This window comes from Epinephelus moara, chromosome 20, assembly GCF_006386435.1.
Source record: "Epinephelus moara isolate mb chromosome 20, YSFRI_EMoa_1.0, whole genome shotgun sequence".
Lineage (NCBI taxonomy): Eukaryota > Metazoa > Chordata > Actinopteri > Perciformes > Serranidae > Epinephelus > Epinephelus moara.
Window position 1 is genome coordinate 21,405,605 of NC_065525.1, and position 18,394 is coordinate 21,423,998.

The 18,394-nt window shown below is 38.2% G+C and overlaps 3 protein-coding genes across 4 annotated transcripts; 2 read left to right on the forward strand and 1 right to left on the reverse strand.

The window, feature by feature from the left end:
* Positions 1-657: 657 nt before the first annotated feature.
* On the reverse strand, positions 658-1,817 carry LOC126407850 (dynein light chain roadblock-type 2). The gene is made up of 4 exons (XM_050073098.1): positions 1,686-1,817; positions 1,331-1,406; positions 1,061-1,228; positions 658-928 (listed from the first exon to the last, which is right to left on the reverse strand). Exons 1-4 carry the CDS (start codon positions 1,815-1,817, stop codon positions 885-887), a joined length of 420 nt encoding a protein of 139 aa, XP_049929055.1. The 3' UTR covers positions 658-884.
* psmd7 (proteasome 26S subunit, non-ATPase 7) lies at positions 1,776-6,981 on the forward strand. Its single transcript, XM_050073095.1, has 8 exons — positions 1,776-1,933; positions 2,350-2,441; positions 3,316-3,408; positions 3,505-3,602; positions 3,721-3,801; positions 5,068-5,159; positions 5,395-5,593; positions 6,358-6,981. The coding sequence occupies exons 1-8, from the start codon at positions 1,860-1,862 to the stop codon at positions 6,619-6,621; spliced, it is 993 nt and encodes a 330-aa protein (XP_049929052.1). The 5' UTR covers positions 1,776-1,859; the 3' UTR covers positions 6,622-6,981.
* A 2,605-nt stretch (positions 6,982-9,586) lies between these two features.
* Positions 9,587-17,639, forward strand: hprt1l (hypoxanthine phosphoribosyltransferase 1, like). 2 transcript variants are annotated; one of them, XM_050073096.1, is made up of 9 exons: positions 9,592-10,007; positions 10,336-10,442; positions 10,764-10,947; positions 11,185-11,250; positions 11,338-11,355; positions 11,734-11,816; positions 14,281-14,327; positions 14,837-14,913; positions 16,698-17,639. In XM_050073096.1, the coding sequence occupies exons 1-9, from the start codon at positions 9,990-9,992 to the stop codon at positions 16,743-16,745; spliced, it is 648 nt and encodes a 215-aa protein (XP_049929053.1). In that variant the 5' UTR covers positions 9,592-9,989; the 3' UTR covers positions 16,746-17,639. The 2 variants fall into 2 exon arrangements, with proteins under 2 accessions (XP_049929054.1, XP_049929053.1); XM_050073097.1 differs by lacking the exon at positions 11,338-11,355 and having other exon boundaries at positions 9,587-10,007.
* Positions 17,640-18,394: the final 755 nt, after the last annotated feature.

An 18,394-nucleotide genomic window follows, 5' to 3' on the forward strand; every position in this document is an offset into this window, starting at 1 on the left:
ACATGTAAGAATGATAAGTGGGTATGTTTCCCCATCCCCAAAGGTCCAACAAAATCAACAACAGGGTTGTAACAATGGAGTATTTTTACTCTGATCATTTGAGCACACTTTTTCTGACAATATTTTTTTTTAAAGTACTTTTAATATTTTATATGCAGGACTTAAGAGTATTTTTTCACTGTGCAGTTACTACTTTTACTACTTTTCCTTAAGTAAAGCCTGAAAACACTTCTTCCACCACTCTGGATTAAAATGATCACTTACAGTCACCTTGTGTTGATTTCCAGGGAGTCTGGTCTCTAAGGGGACAAATGGACTAAAACCATGTCAAAAAGTGTAACTGAGTGTACAGAGCCACTGGGACCCACACTGGATAAAGCATTCAGGCATGTGCTGATTCCCTGGACTTGGATGTAGATTCCACTTTAGTCACTGTTCCTGTTCAGTTCAGTCACAACAAGGATTGCTTAGCGTAAGACAACTGAGCAGTCTTTGTTATGGAAGCTCCCGTGGGCCAGTTATGATCTCTCATTTAAAGTCACTTAGATCTTTTACTTTTACCATCTAGATATACAGTCCTAATCAAAGCTAGCTCAGCATTTGTATACCTTTATATATCATAGTTTATTTCTTATTGTATGACACAGTACACCTGTATGGAAGCATCCACATTTATTCAGGTTTTTCAATCAGAATAAGGAGGGGAAATCAAACAATTTATCATAAAGATAAAGATTAAGGCAATATACTTGAGTTCCAAGTGAAAAAATAAGGATTAGGCAGTACATGATGCAACAACACAGTGGGGGAAAAAAATAATTTGCCTGGATAGAGCACCACCATGTGACAAACCAAAGGCTGACTCTCATGGAAATGTCCAGCAGCTATTCACATGGGTTCTGGATGACTATCAGCAGAAAATCGTTCTCTGCAGAAACATAAAAGAAGAGAAGACGGGGCACACAAATGAAATACAAATAGTAGAGCCTCTTCTAAGTTAAAGCTGTGATATTAAATGTTTGCTTCAGTGATCATCATTAAGTAGCTACTACATACTCACCTGGTGCCACCAAGATCTCATGTTTCTTGGAGCGCACGCGCAGGAAGGTGAGATCATTCTGAGGGTCAATATCCCTCACTGTGCTCCTGGCCTTCATCGTGAGTTGGCGAAGAAGTCCTGCATATTGAACCGTTGTGGAGTTATCTAAAGTTGTTCTGATGGGAATACCTGAAAAGATAAAGCTTTTACTACCTTCTCAGTCAGGCAGTACTGTAAACCTATTGTACTACAGAAAACTGTTGTGCTGGAGATTTATAGTTTTTGGCTTACCCTCTGCATTTACCACAATTGTTCCAATCACACCTTTATGGGCTTCAATCCTCTTCAATGTCTCCTCAATTTCAGTCTGCAGAATAAAATGGATATTTAATAAAACACCCACTTGTGAAATATTTGACAGTGAGCTTAGTAAACAGCAACTTTAATTATGTTTGATTGAATTTCAGTTAACAGCAGCAAGGTTAGTGCCAGTAAGGTGAGTTACTTGTAAAAGTTAACATAATTGATGCAATGTCGGTGTTTTCCTTTAATTACATTTATATAAAAAAATAATACGTTTATCATTCAGAGGCATAATGGCATATACATTTAAGAAAACGCTTCCGAAACAAAACAGTGAACTTACGTGCTCAGTTCCTGCCATTTTGTCTGTGAACGGCTGCCCGAGACAGCGCTCAGCCTTTTCTTCGCGTCTCTCCGTTGCCAAGAGAAACGGAAGAGACGTCAGACGCAAGCGGAAGTGCAGCGTAGCCGTCATTGTGTAGAGGTGCGCCGTGAGCTGTTTATCTCTACTGCAAAAATGCCGGAGTTAGCGGTGGAAAATGTGGTTGTTCACCCTCTGGTGTTGCTCAGTGTGGTCGATCATTTTAACAGGTCAGTGGATTTAATCTCTGTTTTCAGTCTTTACAAAGGTTCGAAGTTAAAATGTCCAGAAGCGTAGCGTTGCGGCTAAGCTAAGCTAATGTTAGCCCTGCTGAGTCAGAGCCCCGTTTAGAATGAATGCAGACATGACCGAGCTAGTTAGCTCATTGAAAACAGTTTTGTTCTTTACCTAGCGATGTCAGAAAATAATGTTTGCTTAACTGTTAGGTCAGTCAATAATATAGTAGAATTCTGAACTCGCTAGCATGTACACACAACTGTTGTAATCGTGTTATTCATTTCATTAGCTAAACCTAAGGTAGCAACCTAGCTAACACATCAGTCCATGTTTATGACTCATCGCGTTCACTTTTGATGATACTGTAGTAAACTAACAATTTCTATCCATCTGACCATTCAATCTACAGGATAGGAAAAGTTGGTAATCAGAAACGAGTGGTTGGTGTCCTCCTGGGATCATGGCAGAAAAAAGTTCTTGACGTCTCAAATAGTTTTGCAGGTGAGTGACATTGTGAAAGCATTCAATGAACACGATGTAAAATTGAATAATGTTTAATAATAAAATAAAGAAAGGGGCAGATAAACAAGTTATAGTCCCTATGTTTCGTGCTTTTAGAAGACTGGGTATTTGACTTATTGTAATGCAACTCAAAAGTGTCTTTTATTGACCCTAACTGTCAGCAAATTCTCACATCATTCAAACTTCATATACTTCAGTTTGTAATGCTGGATTTTTGTTATGGATTCGTGTTCTTCGATCCTAAGCCAAGATAACCCAATTCACATAACTATAGACATAATTACAGTCCTTGAAAAGCTCTCACCTGAGCTACAGAAAACATTACACAGCTGTTTTCAGAGTAGTCGGCTGATCATGTGTAAAATCAGTGGAGCGCCCCTTTAAGATATTTGAATATGCCTTTTACAGAAGTTAGTATAGTATATATTGTGGTCATTTTTACTCGGCCCTTGTTAACACTTCAATAACAACAAGGAATTGAAAGGAAAAACAAAAGCGAAAAATATAGACCATAAAGGTGTAGGCTTAAGTCTTACTAAGTATATTCTCATAGTAGCTAATTAACTACTAAGTTTAAGTTATACAAACAAAAACAAAACAGAAACAACAAAAAAGAAAAACGGTACGGAAATTTAAAAACATTTCAGACCCAATAATCATACCCCAGTTTTATATGTGTTTACTGCCTTATTTTTAAACTTTTTTTTCATTTATAAAGTGAACTACACAGTTTTAGACTTGACTCACACCTGCCCCAGCACTCTATGAAGCAAAATGAACCTTAAAAGTCAAGGAGTGTCTGCCACAGACAGATTCCATCAATTCTTTAATGTCTGCCAATGTTCCTTTACAGTGCCGTTTGATGAGGATGACAGGGACGACTCAGTGTGGTTCTTGGATCATGACTACTTGGAGAACATGTATGGCATGTTCAAGAAAGTCAATGGTAAGGCACTGCCTTTGTCTACATTATTCAGTTGTTTTTCATGGTAGGTTTACCTTGATTTTATACTTGTGAATAACTGTCTTCAATGGTTTTCAGCCAGAGAAAGGATAGTCGGATGGTACCACACAGGACCCAAGTTACATAAGAATGACATTGCCATCAATGAGCTCATCAAGCAGTACTGTACCAACTCGGTATGTAACTGCTTAACTTTTTTCTCTGCTTAATGTGATTGTGTTGTGACATTACCTTGTTCTACTCATATTCTGATGTTGAATAAATAGCTCATATATTTGTCTTCTATCCTACCAGGTGTTAGTCATTATAGATGTGAAGCCCAAAGATCTTGGTCTACCTACAGAAGCATACATCTCTGTGGAGGAAATACACGACGTAAGTGAATCATGGATTGCATCGAAGCAGACAGAATAGCAGGGGCCAGATGCGTAAAACTCTCTGTAGATTCATGGTCAAAACTATATGTACGCAAAAAGACAGAAATGTGCATACGCATTCTTTTCATCAGATTTATAAATCTGTGCGTACGCCTGATTCAGTTTTATAAATCTCTATCATTGTGGCACTAAACACATGGGCACGAGCCCCATTCCCACACCCACAGTTCACCAAAAAATGGAAGTAAAGACGCTCTTGAACATGTATTTGCATATCGATACTTGTGCCCTTCTACAATTCATTAGACCTGTCAGTGAGAAATACGGTAAAGAAACTGCAATTTCACTGACTGTGTTGCATCAGCGAGGTTCTCCAACGGTGCCAGCGTAGCCATCATTATACACAGCTATAAGTATTTGTTGCATCCCTACCACTATTTCATTACATTTTTGCAAACCATCATCATGGTTAAATCTCAATAACCATTATTAAATGTCACAAGGATGATTAATGATTTATCTATAGCACTCGTGGAAACTCATTTTACAAAGTGCTTTACAGCATAAAACTTAACGATCACTTACAGGAAGATGAATTAAAATAATGGTGGAATTATCACTCATAAATGATTTAAGATCAACTTTTTAAATGTGCCTTTGATTGACATTTTACAGAAAGCTGTATAAGCTGCGAAAATAATAAAACAATCACTGAAGTTGGCAGTTACCTAAAAACAATGCTTTCTGTCTCAACTAATATGTAATCTCCTCCTTATCATATGGCCCACAGCTATGTCAGGTAAAAAAGTGTCTCACCACTCGGTCTTCTTTTATAAATACCAGTGTATGTGTAAAGAAGGGTCCCCATGGTTTTTGTGCATACACATCGTTTATACATATGGCCCCAGATGTCTCTAGAAAAACTTGGGTTGTGAATTGATTTATTGAATCATAAGTAATATAATAAATACATTTCCATCAGTGTGAGTTTGGTGATGATGCATGTAGGGTTTACTGGACACAAGTCTGTTGATTTTTTTTAAATTAGGGTTTATGACTACTCTTTGTAGTTAATCTGTCCAAAAGGTAAAATGGAAACCACACTGAGTTTGAGGCCTTTTAAATAGCTATAGTTTATTTTCTTACTTGTCTGAGTTGCTAGAAAGTATTTCCAGTGAAAGATGACAGTGTGTACTGCATTGTTATCCTGTTCCATCCTGTTGGTTTCAAACAATGCACTGAGACTTTTCTTTACTCTTTCTAGGATGGCACTCCAACATCCAAGACATTTGAACATGTCACCAGTGAGATTGGAGCTGAGGAAGCAGAGGAAGTGGGCGTGGAGCACCTGCTCAGGTACCAAACAAACATTTCACACACTTTGCTACAGTGTTAATCATGTAATAGCCATTTTAGTCACCAGAGTAAATAATTGTGATTATAATACAGAGTATAAATGACACTACTCTGCCTCTACTGTCTACTGTAATCACTAATGCTGCAAAGACCTTCTGACGAAAATGATGAACAAATGAAAACTCCTTACAAAACAAGACATTCATCACTTCTCATTGGATTGTACCATTTGCAGAGATATCAAGGACACCACAGTGGGCACTCTGTCGCAACGGATCACAAATCAGGTTCACGGCCTGAAGGGACTCAACTCAAAGCTGTTGGACATCCGCTCTTACCTGGAGAGAGTGGCAGCAGGAAAACTTCCCATCAACCACCAGATCATCTACCAGCTGCAGGATGTCTTCAACTTGCTGCCAGACGTAAATCTACTGGTATGTTGTGTTTGATGGGCGTTAATTTCATATTTATTTACAGTAACCACTGTAGGGAAATTGGTGTCTTTTGAATTGTAGTAACTGTAATTTCACCTAATTTTAAGGGATGTAGTAATTTTGGTTATTGTATGTGACTTTGAGAGCCGGCTTTTTTTTAACAATGAATTAAAGCTGCAGCAATTACTCACTGTTATGTTATATTAAAACAGTAGCACACGTGCTTAAAAAAAACACAGTTACAAGAACTGCACAATTTTGAATTAATTCAGTGAAACAAAGAGACTCTGAAAGGAAAGAACATTGAACTGAAAACATAAAATCTACTGGTTTTTACTTCAGCTACAATCTCAAACTGAGCTGCAGTTTCTTAGTTTATCCACTGGAGGGCAAACTGAGTCAGATTTAGTGACACACACCTCCAACACATTTGTGCTCTCATGCTCAAACAGAATCTGTAGCTGCTTGCAAATACATTTGTCAGCTGTGGGTGGTGTGTTATTTCAATTTAGGCTTGGGATAAATACCTGCTTTTATCATGTCTGGATAAAAGTCCAGCTCTGTTTTTGATCCATGGTTTGATCCTTTTCATCTTTAACACTTCTTGGTCAAAAGGTTTAAACATCCCTGCCTAAAGCTGCATCACATGCATCAGTTTGCCTCGAATGTCATTTTTCAATATTTACCCCCCAGGTTTTTGTGCATGTCACATTGTTTTAGACACATTGTTTGTGTTGCTGAATATTATATTTCTGTCTTTGCAGGAGTTCACAAAAGCTTTCTACCTTAAGACCAACGACCAGATGCTGGTGGTCTACCTGGCCTCGCTCATACGCTCTGTGGTGGCTCTGCACAACCTGATCAACAACAAAATCTCCAACCGAGACGCAGAAAAGAAGGAAGGACAGGAGAAGGAGGAAGGCAAGAAAGAGAAGAAAGACGACAAAGAGAAAAAAGACGATAAGGACAAAGACAAGGAGAAGGAGAAAGCAGATGGTGCCAAGAAAGACGAGAAGAAGAAAAAATGAGGGTCCTTCCTTTGAGGTCTTTTCTCAGATCACGCCATCTTCATCTGGATGGTGCTCTACTTTCTGCCCACAGTTACAGCTCTGTATGTGGGTCTCAGGCTAAAAGTAGGACTCTATATGGGGAATGGTGTCATTTGAGATTTGGCCTCACGGTCACAAGTGGCACTCATAAAGACTGTTATTATCGTACAGAGATGATGATGTTTGCGTCTTTGGTGTTCTGAACTATGAGAACATGTTTATTCTGTTTTCACAGTTGCCATGCTCCTGGTGTTGTTCATCACTGGGGGCTGCTTTTTTCTAAGATGGAAAAAAAATGTTTTGTTTCTGTATCACTCATTAAATTGGGATCATATTAAACATGGGTTGTTTTGCAGTTTTCACTGTTAAATCGTTCATGTGCTTATAATGTTTTGAGATTACCTTAAGGTGAGGGCAAACTTTGGACCAAAACAGCAGGAAAGAGGCACAGGCTGTGTTTGTGTGTGTTTGTGTGTGAGAGAGGGCGAGTGAATATTCCCCATGGTGCAATATGAGCTCAGTGATGCTCAGTTTGCCAAATTATAGACTGAAATAAAAATGAGGACGAGTTGTATTACTTAGAATCTGCTTCGATCGGAGTCTATTAAAAGGAAAGCAGCTGTGACACCAACAACATTACAGATTTGAAATTCATACCGTACAAACAACATGTCAAAACAAAGTTACATAACACCATAACATACCATTTCATTAGGTGAGGTGAGAACCACTTGGAATCTAACACAAATTTGCATTTGTCTTATAAACGCGCAGGATTACTAAACCATTTTGTGCTTGAGGTTACTATTGCCGATAAGTCTAAAAGAAATTTAATTGGAAAAAACAAGTAAATTTGATTGTCCACATTTCAGATCATATCCTCCTGAGACCCTGCGTCCTCATATGAGGACATCACAGTCTTGTTTTACTTGACCTTATACTACATCCTACTCAACTCAGACCTGTTGTCCTCGTTCATGGACACTTTTTTATGCCATCTAGTGGTAGTAAGAGCACAATACACGAATCCATGTAAAACAAGATGGCAGCCATCTCTGTGGACAAGGTCCAAAACCTGATCTCATGTTATGGTTGAAACTTATTCATTCACGATGAATTATGGACTTCATTATTGTCTCGTTTGAGGACACTGGGACTTAATTATCATTGGCAATGTTTAGTTTTTTATACTTATTGGGTCCTACTGATCCCAAATAGCTGGGAGAAATTAAAAATGCATACCAAACGAAAGTTCAGGCCTCAGTAGGATCTTGGCAGACCTTACCTAATGATAAAGATCATGTGATATGATCTAAAGCTTTGGAACAGTTACATTGACCATACATTCTCAACAAATGCCATGTTTACAGCACAATAAAAGACAAGAATCTTGCAAAATACAGGACGGTTCATTAGGGATGTCAGAGGTAAATGTACTACACATTATAAAATAATTCATAGGCACTACTTTACACAAGTAACACTTCATAAAATAGGCTCAGTACATAACAACATATGGAAATGTAACACAGAGGCAGATACCCTCTTACACTCACTGTGGGAATGATCGTTTGTTTTTCCTCTCAGGAAAGAGGTTATTGGAAAATTAGGTGAATTGCCTCAAAAATCCTCAGTAGAAACTCCCTAGCTTTGTCCATTGGGAGATTAATCAGGAATATCTCAGCAGAATTTGGTTTGGCACCAACAGTCTTTACCACTGCAGCAAGATTTATTCTTCACTGCTGAGTCAGAGTCGACCAGAATTTACTGGCTGGGATGAGCACAGTCATTACAGCATTAAAAATAGTCACTCTTATTAGTCTTACTTTTAGTGTCTCTCACACTGGGTTCACTTATAGTGAATTAATTAGTGAAAATAAACTATTCCCTATTATTCCAGGGACCCCCTGGAACCCCTTCAAGGACCCCTAAGGAGCCACGGGATTAAGCTGACGACTGATAATGCTTCCTTGGAATTGATGAAATCTAGGTTTAATGATAACAAAGGACATTTTTGACAAGTTTGGGATCATTTTTTGAATTCATCCATTCATTCAACCTGAATTTAAACTCATAAATACACTGAGGCAGAGATCTCACTTACAATGTAGCCAATTAAAATAATACAAAATAAAAGAAAAAAAGGAGAAACTTACATAAAAGTGGCAACAAGAAGTAAAAAGCAATAAAAAAAACAATTAAAAATGTAAATAAAAGCATCAATGATGAATAAAAACTGTTAAAATGTAAAAACACATGAATCAGGTAAAACAGGAACACCTAGATGTAAAATATGATAAAGTTAAAGATTTGAATTGCCCTGTGGATAAAAAATGAGGAATAAATTGTTCTATATGTTGTTTTACATTGCAGGTGCACAACATGAAATAGATAGATAGATTTAAAATATACATGCGAAATATATAAGAATAAAATAAAAATATTAAAATTGTAGGTTGAATGGATGAATTAATGATTTTTTTTGGAATTATGTAAAAGAGAGAAATAGGTGCATATAACATGGGAAGGGAAACATTTATTTCATTTAATATCTTTCAAAACTGAGGATATATGAGTGCATATGGGACATATGCAAATTTATAAATATTTTTTACACGCTTGTATTGTGTATATTGAAGTGTTTATTTTTTCTTTATATGACGTTTGACTAATTAAAAATGTAAAAAAAAAAAAAAACATTTAATGGCAAAACAGTCTTTTGCACATACTAAAACTAATAAAAATAAAAATAAATAAAATAATTTGTTAAAAAAGGAAACGATTATATATGAGATGTGAGATGTAGTCCAACTGAATGTGATGCAATAGTGAGAAGGTGTTTTGGTTTATTTTGGTGACAAACATCTATAAACATCCAGCAGCCTTTAAACTCCCCACAGAGCAGAGCTGCAGTGTCTCCACACACAGGGAGCAGTGTGGTGCTCTCACTGAGGAGAGGCGGAACTGTCATCCCGTTACATTTTTAAAACTGCGTCATCCGCAGCTTCTCCTCTGCACTCCCACCGCTGCCTCAGTGACCAAAACATACAGCCGTAGTAGTAGCGACCAGTATAGCGCGATTTAAGCTCAGGTTGTGTCGGGCAAATCAGATTATTGGGAAGGTAAACTGGATTCTGACGTAAAGGGCTTAAACCCCGGCAGAGGACCATCGCATGTGCGGCTGCTCGCGCGCGCTCAGCAGCAGCAGCAGTCGGTGGTGAAGAGGAGCTCGTGCCACCTCCACTCAACAACCCTTCCTCCTCCTCCTCCTCTTCCTCTTCTCTCAGGACCTGAGCATGACTTCTCAGATATTTCACTGCGACTGAGAGGGACGAAACGCCGCTGACATGGCTTCATATCTGGAGGTGAGGCTGCAAACTGCATGGCGCTGGCGTGCGCGTGGATTTGTTTGGTATTTTGGTAACTTATCCACTTGTCAGGGTGTGGTTGTGCTCCCTGCACTGTAGGCCTTTTTAAATAGACGGCAGGTGGCGCGAGCTTTCCAATCAATATTTGAGTGTTGAGCGTTTGATGTCCCCCAAATCTCAGTCATGTGTGTGCGGGGATAAACAGGTGGTTGAGAGGCTCAGTGTTGCCAGGGGCACGAGGGAAAGGCTTCACTGTGATTTATCTTTGGCGCACGTTATCTGTCAGTGCCAACCGGTTCCAAGAGATGTCTTCTTCTTCTTCTAGATCGCTGATGATGAGAAAGGCCACGAGCTGGACCTTTTCTGTGTCCCCAGGCACTATGAGAACGATTTGGACAAGGTGATCATCCCCCATGGGCTCATCATGGACAGGTACAATCCACCTGCACCAAAAAACGACTCATGTTTTTGTCATCTGTCTCTCCTGTCTCTCACACACACATCCACTCTGCTGCTACAGTAGTGCAGCACACTGTATTTGTTTGACAAATCACTGTAGCCCGCATCCTGAAGGCATTTGAATGTGGATTTGGGAGGCGGGGGTTCGATGTCCAGTGCAGTGCTGTGAAATGCACTGTAAGCAATTATGCTTAAGTGCAATATCATGTAAAGCATCCCCACCCTGTCCATAAGAAATGCATTCACCACTCTGTTTTCTTTTTCTCTTTCCCTTTTACTCTTTGTGTGTCCCAGGACAGAGCGTCTGGCCCGCGACATAATCCGGGACATGGGTGGACATCACATCGTGGCTCTGTGTGTGCTGAAAGGCGGCTACAAATTCTTCGCAGACCTCCTGGACTACATTAAAGCGCTGAACCAGAACAGCGATAAATCAGTCCCCCTGACAGTGGATTTCATTAGGGTGAAGAGCTACTGTGTAAGCGTCCTTTGCTCATTTAATTTCCAGGAACCACTTGCGCTAATGTGAGGTGTGTGTGATACGGGGTTACAAATGAGAGCAGCCTTCTTCGGTCAGAAATGGGCCACTGCAGTAGTCAAAGTGTGGAGTCTGGATGCAGTGTACAGATATTTAAAAATGTGATGTAGATTTGGGACAAGGAACACGTCAGAGAAGGTTAATCTAAACTGTTGTCTCATCTTTGTGTCCCCCCAGAATGACAAGTCCACAAACAACGTCAGAGTCATAGGAGGGGATGAGCTGTCCAGTCTCTCAGGCAAGGTTAGTACACTGGTGTTCATCAGGCAGACATACTACACAGTCCTGTATGGCTTATACCTCATCAGCTGTCCTTTGTTTTTTCTGCAGAATGTCTTGATAGTCGAGGTAAGACTTTTGTCCTTTATTCTGTTGTGTGGGAGACATGGACAAAATCAGTCCTGCTCAGTAATTTGCCATATTGTTCACGGTGATATAAAAACATTGGCATTAGCAGAAGAGAATAATCTCCTTATGGTTGAAAAAGTCACGTCATCTCAGGGTATACATTGTCATGTCACGATGTTGAGTCTTATTCGATTTGTTCATCTTTTTAAATTGAAACCATAGACATTCATTCAGATATTCAGTTCTAATTTTAGAGTTCAAGTAATCGGCGATAAAACACTTAAGTCTGTAGTAAATGAAATATATTGATGTCATGCTTCTCTTTCTTTATGCCTCCTCTTTAATGTGACCACTTCCTGTGTCCCACGTCGTAAAAAGGATATCGTGGAGACAGGAAGGACGATGCAGACGCTGCTTTCCCTGCTGAGTGAATGCAATCCCAAAATGGTTAAAGTTGTAAGGTAAGGCACCATCAGACGCAGTTTACGGCCCCGGAGGCTGAATTATAGACGTCCATTGTGACTGGCTGGTGTGTCTGCAGAGAGAGTACATAATGTAACGGTGCTCTTAGCTAATGGACGGTCTCCTTTAGGACTGTATTAGAGATGTAATGTGATGGAGGGAGGGAGCAGCTTAAGAGTTAATCTGCTGCACTATTAACTGCACTGTGGAGGTAGTGGCCGTCTCTCTGATGTAGTCCTGATAGCTGGTTAAAACAGAAAATGTGTTGAAGCAATGTGGGTTTCCTCTGGTGCTTGCTTAAAATATAGTAGGTTTTGTTTGATCTAATGTAGATGGAAAGGGTCATTTCTGTTGCTTTGGTGTTGGCCCTGTAATCACTTAAAACCTATGTGTCTCTTGCCACGCTCCCATTGTGAGTAACAATTCTTAGCTGACCGATCTATTTAAAAGAATATTTCACCCCCTAAATGACTATTTGGGCATTAAATACTCACCCTGTGTTACCTTGAATTTCATGAAGATAACGTTTGTTTGTCTTTTTTGCATGCCTCCACAGTGAACGGAGAATCCAAAAAAGGCAAATATTCTCAATGAACTGAAGTAAATAGGGGCCGCACTTACAAACCTGTTTAAAAACATCCATTTAAAAGCTCTCACACAACTCTTGCAGTATAATCCAGTGCTCATTTATCCAGTTGTATGCTCAATACTTTCCATGCACGAGCATTTTTTACTAAAACAGTCCGATTACAAACAGTGTCTTGCATGGCTAAGTGGTGTGCCTAGGCATATGCATGTGTTTTAACTCTGCTTAAGCAAAGTGCATGCACATGTGTGTGCTTGGGTATGCACAGAGCACACTACTTGTAGACACAGATGATTATATTGAAGCGAAAATGTATGCGTGTCTTCAATTCAAGAACAATGTTTGCCTTTTTTGGATTCTCCGTTCACTATGGAGGCATGCAAGAAAAACGTGTCCTTCACAAAATTTGAGCCAGCATGCAATGAGTAATTGATACACAAATTGACATTTTGCGGTTAAAGTATTTTTCTAAGTAAAATTCTTAAATGGCCAATTTAAACAATGCACACATACTTACAAAGAATAAACATTTTCCCACTTAGCTATTACAGTATCAACACATGCAGATAGTTCCTCTTCCTGATGAGGTTTTGTGATATGTAACGCTGACATTTAGAGTTTTGCTTGTGGTGCTCAAAGAACTTAAGTATTACATTTCAAGAGCTCAGAGTGCCTGTTGTTCAGGATGACCTCTCTCTTAACTGTTTTCGTTAATTTTTACACAGAGAAAAACTCATAGTCTGTACTGTGTATAAAGATGTAATTTGATATAGATCTTTACTATTGTAAAAACACAGTAGAGAGCGAGGTCTGAGATCGTTCTGAACATTGTTTATGGAAAATCATATGGCTGTTGAGTTTATCATTTTAGCAGAATAATATATATCCATCTCTTAGCTATAAGCACCTATCTTATAGAGGGTCACGAGGGGCTGGAACCAATCCCAGCTGACACTGATGAGAGGCGGACCAACACATAGAGGCACACTTTTAACTCGCATTCACACCTACAGGCAATTTAGTGTCACCAACTCAGCAAACCTGCACCTGGTTACCCAAGATATTCCACCAACCTTGTTGTGAGCAGTTTCATGTAGGAACTATTTTTCTCCTTATACACTACACTCACCAATCGTATCACTGCGCAAAAAGAAAGCATGCATTAACAGCTAGCTCACTGAGCACCACTGAGCAGAAGGGGACGCCATTAATGTTTACATCTCCTGCTGTCATAAGCACTAGCCTCTCGTCCATGAGTAGATGCACACTTCCTTCTGCACAGTGATACAGTTGATGGGTGTAGTTCAGTAGAAGGAAAATAGTAGCTACATGAAACTGGTCACAACAAGGTCTGTGGATTATTTTGAGTAACCAGGTCATGAACTCTGGAAAGAGACGTTGCCGTTGAAGGCAGACATCTCTTCAGCCAATATCTTAATCACTTGGCAACTCACACCAAAACAATCTAAAAAGCACTATAGGTAAGAGTTACAATATGTATCTTTGATTTTGGGACCCTTTAACCACTGCATCACCCCCAGAAACAATATGTCCCAGTTATTCAGAATAATCTTAGACTTTTTTATTTCTGTGAATTGAGCTCTCAGGCAGCTATTCAGTGACACTACATGGCCTATACTCTGATTCTACTATTGCATCCACGTATGCAATATAAGCTCCACAACTGTAAACTGTGAACAGGCAATTGTTAGGCCAAGATGTTGTGCAGGTGCACCAAGACAATCTGTGCCATCGGCCAGGATAAAAACCTGCACTGAAAAGGTTGTGGTGACAATTGCTCTTTATCTCTGACATGTTAATTTCTCTTTGGTAGATTTGTTTCATATATACTCTGTTCTCTTTGTTTGTAATTCTAGTCTTCTGGTGAAGAGGACCCCGAGGAGTTCAGGGTACAGACCAGACTGTGAGTGCCTCTCTGCTCACTTCACACTAAGACATGTTATCTATGGAGTGCAGTAATGTACGGAAGTGCCAGTCACTCACATGTGTGTCTGCTTCTGTGAAGAGCTGGTGAAGTGTTATTTAATAAAGCTGTGTTTTTCATGCAGGATTAACAGTCATTTCAGGAAAATGTACTCCAAATGTAGGCGAGCACGGCACTTACACACTAACGCACGCCTGATAACCCCTCGCTCACACTGTCTCTGATTATGTAATGCTTTTAGTTGGATAATCTCTTTAAGATTGTCCCTCAAGGACAGCTGTTACTGTAAGCATTCTGACTTCCCACTACACGGCTCTGACAGCTTAAGTACAACCTCACGCAGACAGTAAAAGAGCAACATCTAGTTTAACAGGAAATGTTCCCACATCTCATTTCAGATCTGCCTGAGTTTGACTTCCACTGCACTTGGAAGTGGTTGTTTGTTTTCTTTATATGACTCACAGTGCTGGCGTCTATATTTATTTCAGACATTGGTTTTGAGGTGCCGGATGCCTTCCTAGTGGGCTACGCTTTGGACTACAATGAATACTTCAGAGATCTCAGTGTAAGTATGCTGCAGTTGATTACTTCAGATGAAAAGTATGAGGACCAACATCTTATGAAACACTAGCTGTGCTCCGATTCCATGCTACATTTTAATTGTATATACAGTGTGTACAGTATACTGATCCTCATTCTCTTTCTTTCACCAACATCTGCAATTATTATAAAGGTCCAGTGTGTGGCATAGAGGTACCTATTGGAAGAAATTGAATATAATAATATTCATAACCATTTTCTTTAGTGTCTAATCATCTGAAATTAAAAATGGTGTTTTTGTTACCTTACAATGAACCATTTATATCTACATATGGAGCAGGTCCTCTTCCATGGAGTCCTCCATGTTGTTCTACAGTAGCCCAGAACAGACAAACCTTGAACAATGGTTCAAAATAGGGCCATTGCCGTTTTTGCATTGGCCACTGTAGCTCTCCGACATGCTTGGCTCACTGGAGAAGTTTCAGTTCTGCAACCTCACAACTAGATGTCACTAAATTTTACACACTAGACCTTTAATGCTGTGCAGCTGTAAGTAGCTCCCTCATTTTGTTTTTGTTTTTTTACATTGTGAAAGAATGGCACACATTAACAGTACGCAGTCAGTATGAACACTGACTGTTTTAAGTACACTTTATTTTTTTCACTTTTCCAGTGTGAATACACTTTATACTCCCAACAATTAGTGTGTGGTTGTAGTATTGAATTAGGACACAGCTCATATTTTGTAGCGTTTCCATTTGACACCAAATTGTTTTGGGATGATTGTAGGGGAAGCTTAAAAATATTAGTTTTTTTTATTAGTTTAATATTAGTTATCTAATTAATTAATTGATTTGATTTAATATTCATGATAAATTGTTTCACCTTACACGATGATCTCAATGCTGCTTCAAAGCCTCTAACTGTCAAAGCATTTTTCACAAAAGAGATATTGACATGTGAGAAGTATAAAAAACACAGATATAAATATAGAAATGAATGATGGCAAAATTCAAAGCTGTTCAGAGTCTTGATGTTGTGCCTGCTGGCTGACAGTCACACTGTCATGACTTCATGGTAGACTTAAATAGAACAGAACCATATTAATATTATTGTGCTATTATGACGAGGCTTGGATGATATCTATTTTTTCATATATTCATACCCTCCTGACATTTCACTGGTATATAATGGTATTTGTGTAAAAAACAAAACAAAACAAAAAAAACCACAGCTGGTGCCAGCTAGCAATATATGTTGGCACTGCTGCTGTTTTGTCCCTGCTGTTGTTGGCTGTTCTTTTACAAGTCCTGTAACGTTATCCCCACTACTCGCAGTTGCCATCTTTCTTGGGTGAACTTCCTGTTCTGCTATTGGAAACTGACCTCTGGCTGCATGTGCTGTGCACCATATTTCCTCAGTTTAGCATCTCAGTATCATCTTAACAGAAAAAGTAATGTCTGTATTTTGAAGGTATCACCGTTGGGATTTCTAAATACTCTGGTATATCGTAATATTTGCAATACTTGTTTTGAGAAATACCTATTGTGGTGAAGAAATGCTAACTCCCTGTTACTTCATTCAAATGTAATTATTAGTATTTTCCCCTTTTTTGATATTATCATTATTATTGTTTTTATTATTATTATTCGAAAAAGTCTAATTCAAACACAGGTTGATAAAAGTATCTCATTTCCAAAAACAATACAGAGGACATGACCTCAGTGCCAATCATAGCTACAGCGGAATTCCTGGAAGATAGAGATGCATTTAACCCTGTCCTCTTCTTTATTGTTATTTGTTTCTCAGCACATCTGTATACTGAATGATCAAGCCAAGGAGAAGTACAGAGTGTGAGTAGATGAAGTGCTGCAGAGGCGATGACTGAATCAATGAAGACTAGGACCACTGTGATGCCCCTCCTTAGCTTTACTGTGTTTTGAATCTTATTTATTTTTCTACATAAGAATCCACAAAATGTGACTTGTGGGATGTAAATAATGTCAAGAACATTTAATTTCTCCCCTACTGAATATGTGGGATCAGTTATGTATATTATGGATATTTTGGTTGTTAAATTTTAATTTATTTATTCACTCATGTGTATAGACTTTACCTGTAAATCACAGTTTTATGGAGATAGAAAAAAAGGGTAATTTATTTGTTCCATTCACACGTCTCAGGCTACTTTGTGTTCAGTGAGCTGTCAGTCAAATTTAAGTAGCCTTCAGTTTGTCTCTGTTTTGGATAAATCTTCTCATTATGCCATAAAATGACTGACTTGGAATGTACTGTATGTTTTATTTCATATCTAACGTTTTCATGAAGGACCTGTTTACAGCAATATAAATCACGTTGAAACCTTGAATCCTGTTTTTCTTTTTCTGTTGCCACTTTTTCAATTATCCCAGAAGAGGGAGTAATGTTAATCTCTCATTTTTTTTAGAACTGGGACAAAACCATAGTTTGATGGGTTTTTGATTGTTAGTCTTTAATTAGGCTGGGGAATATATTTCAAAAGATCAGAGACCTGACTATTAAACTTTGTAATGGGGCCTAGTGATTTAATTTTTTCTTGAATGGCATATACATGATGAATGTTAGCAGTAAGCTCTGTTGGAGTTGACATCTTATGAATTTGACAAGAGTTATGTTCAGGCCATTAACTTCACAGTTGTCATAATGAGTAACCATTTTACTTTTCAAAGTTGCTAAGAGTTCTCTAATGCTAATAAAGATACTAATTTATGAACCATAATTCTTGTTTAGTTTTGATTTAGGGCTACAGAGTTGACATTACTGTTCAGACACCCGACAGCAGTATTATTTAATAAATTTATCAAAAAATAGAAAGCATATTTGATATACTTTATATATATATATATATATATATATATATATATATATATATATATATATCAGCACTTGAGCAGCATTTCCGCCTTTTTGAAAACATGGAAATAAGACAGGGGTCTTGGGATAGCTTTCACCTTTATATCTGATTAAATAATGCTTAAACAGAGTTGACAAAAAACTGGGTCACATCTTTAAAGAGCCAACGTCTTCACACACACAAAAAAACATATGTATAACAGTACATTTTTACAGTGATGTTACAAATATGTACTGTTAGCTTTGTATTTTGATGGCTTTTAACACATTTTCTAATTGAAGTAAATGCAAATTCTTGTCTAGGATGGGTGTTAGAAGAAGTTAAAGAAGTTAAAATAAAAATGAAAGCAGATCATTAAAATCATACTTATTTCATATAAATAAATTTATTATGAATAATATTTTACCCCAGAAACAGATTTGACGTGTTGATAAGTTCTAATTATTTATTTATTTATTGGTAGGACACGATTTGTTCCAGTTTTTAAGAATGGTTGTAGTAACATATTTCATATTTTAAAATAACATGACGATGTCTACTTTATAACCATATATAGTAAATAATAATAGCATTAAATGTCATGTCAATTCATAATCTTCGTATTCTCATTTAT

Excerpts from the sequence above, each read along its gene's own strand:
- LOC126407850 (XM_050073098.1), bottom strand. The coding sequence starts at position 1,817 with ATGACGGCTACGCTGCACTTCCGCTTGCGTCTGACGTCTCTTCCGTTT. Across the intron at positions 1,229-1,330 it reads AATTGTGGTAAATGCAGAGG|GTATTCCCATCAGAACAACT; the intron begins GTAAGCCAAAAA and ends TTATCTTTTCAG. Across the intron at positions 929-1,060 it reads TGAGATCTTGGTGGCACCAG|AGAACGATTTTCTGCTGATA; the intron begins GTGAGTATGTAG and ends ATGTTTCTGCAG.
- psmd7 (XM_050073095.1), top strand. The coding sequence starts at position 1,860 with ATGCCGGAGTTAGCGGTGGAAAATGTGGTTGTTCACCCTCTGGTGTTG. Across the intron at positions 1,934-2,349 it reads GTGGTCGATCATTTTAACAG|GATAGGAAAAGTTGGTAATC; the intron begins GTCAGTGGATTT and ends TTCAATCTACAG. Across the intron at positions 3,802-5,067 it reads CTGTGGAGGAAATACACGAC|GATGGCACTCCAACATCCAA; the intron begins GTAAGTGAATCA and ends TACTCTTTCTAG.
- hprt1l (XM_050073096.1), top strand. Across the intron at positions 10,948-11,184 it reads TTAGGGTGAAGAGCTACTGT|AATGACAAGTCCACAAACAA; the intron begins GTAAGCGTCCTT and ends GTGTCCCCCCAG. Across the intron at positions 14,914-16,697 it reads AATACTTCAGAGATCTCAGT|CACATCTGTATACTGAATGA; the intron begins GTAAGTATGCTG and ends TTTGTTTCTCAG.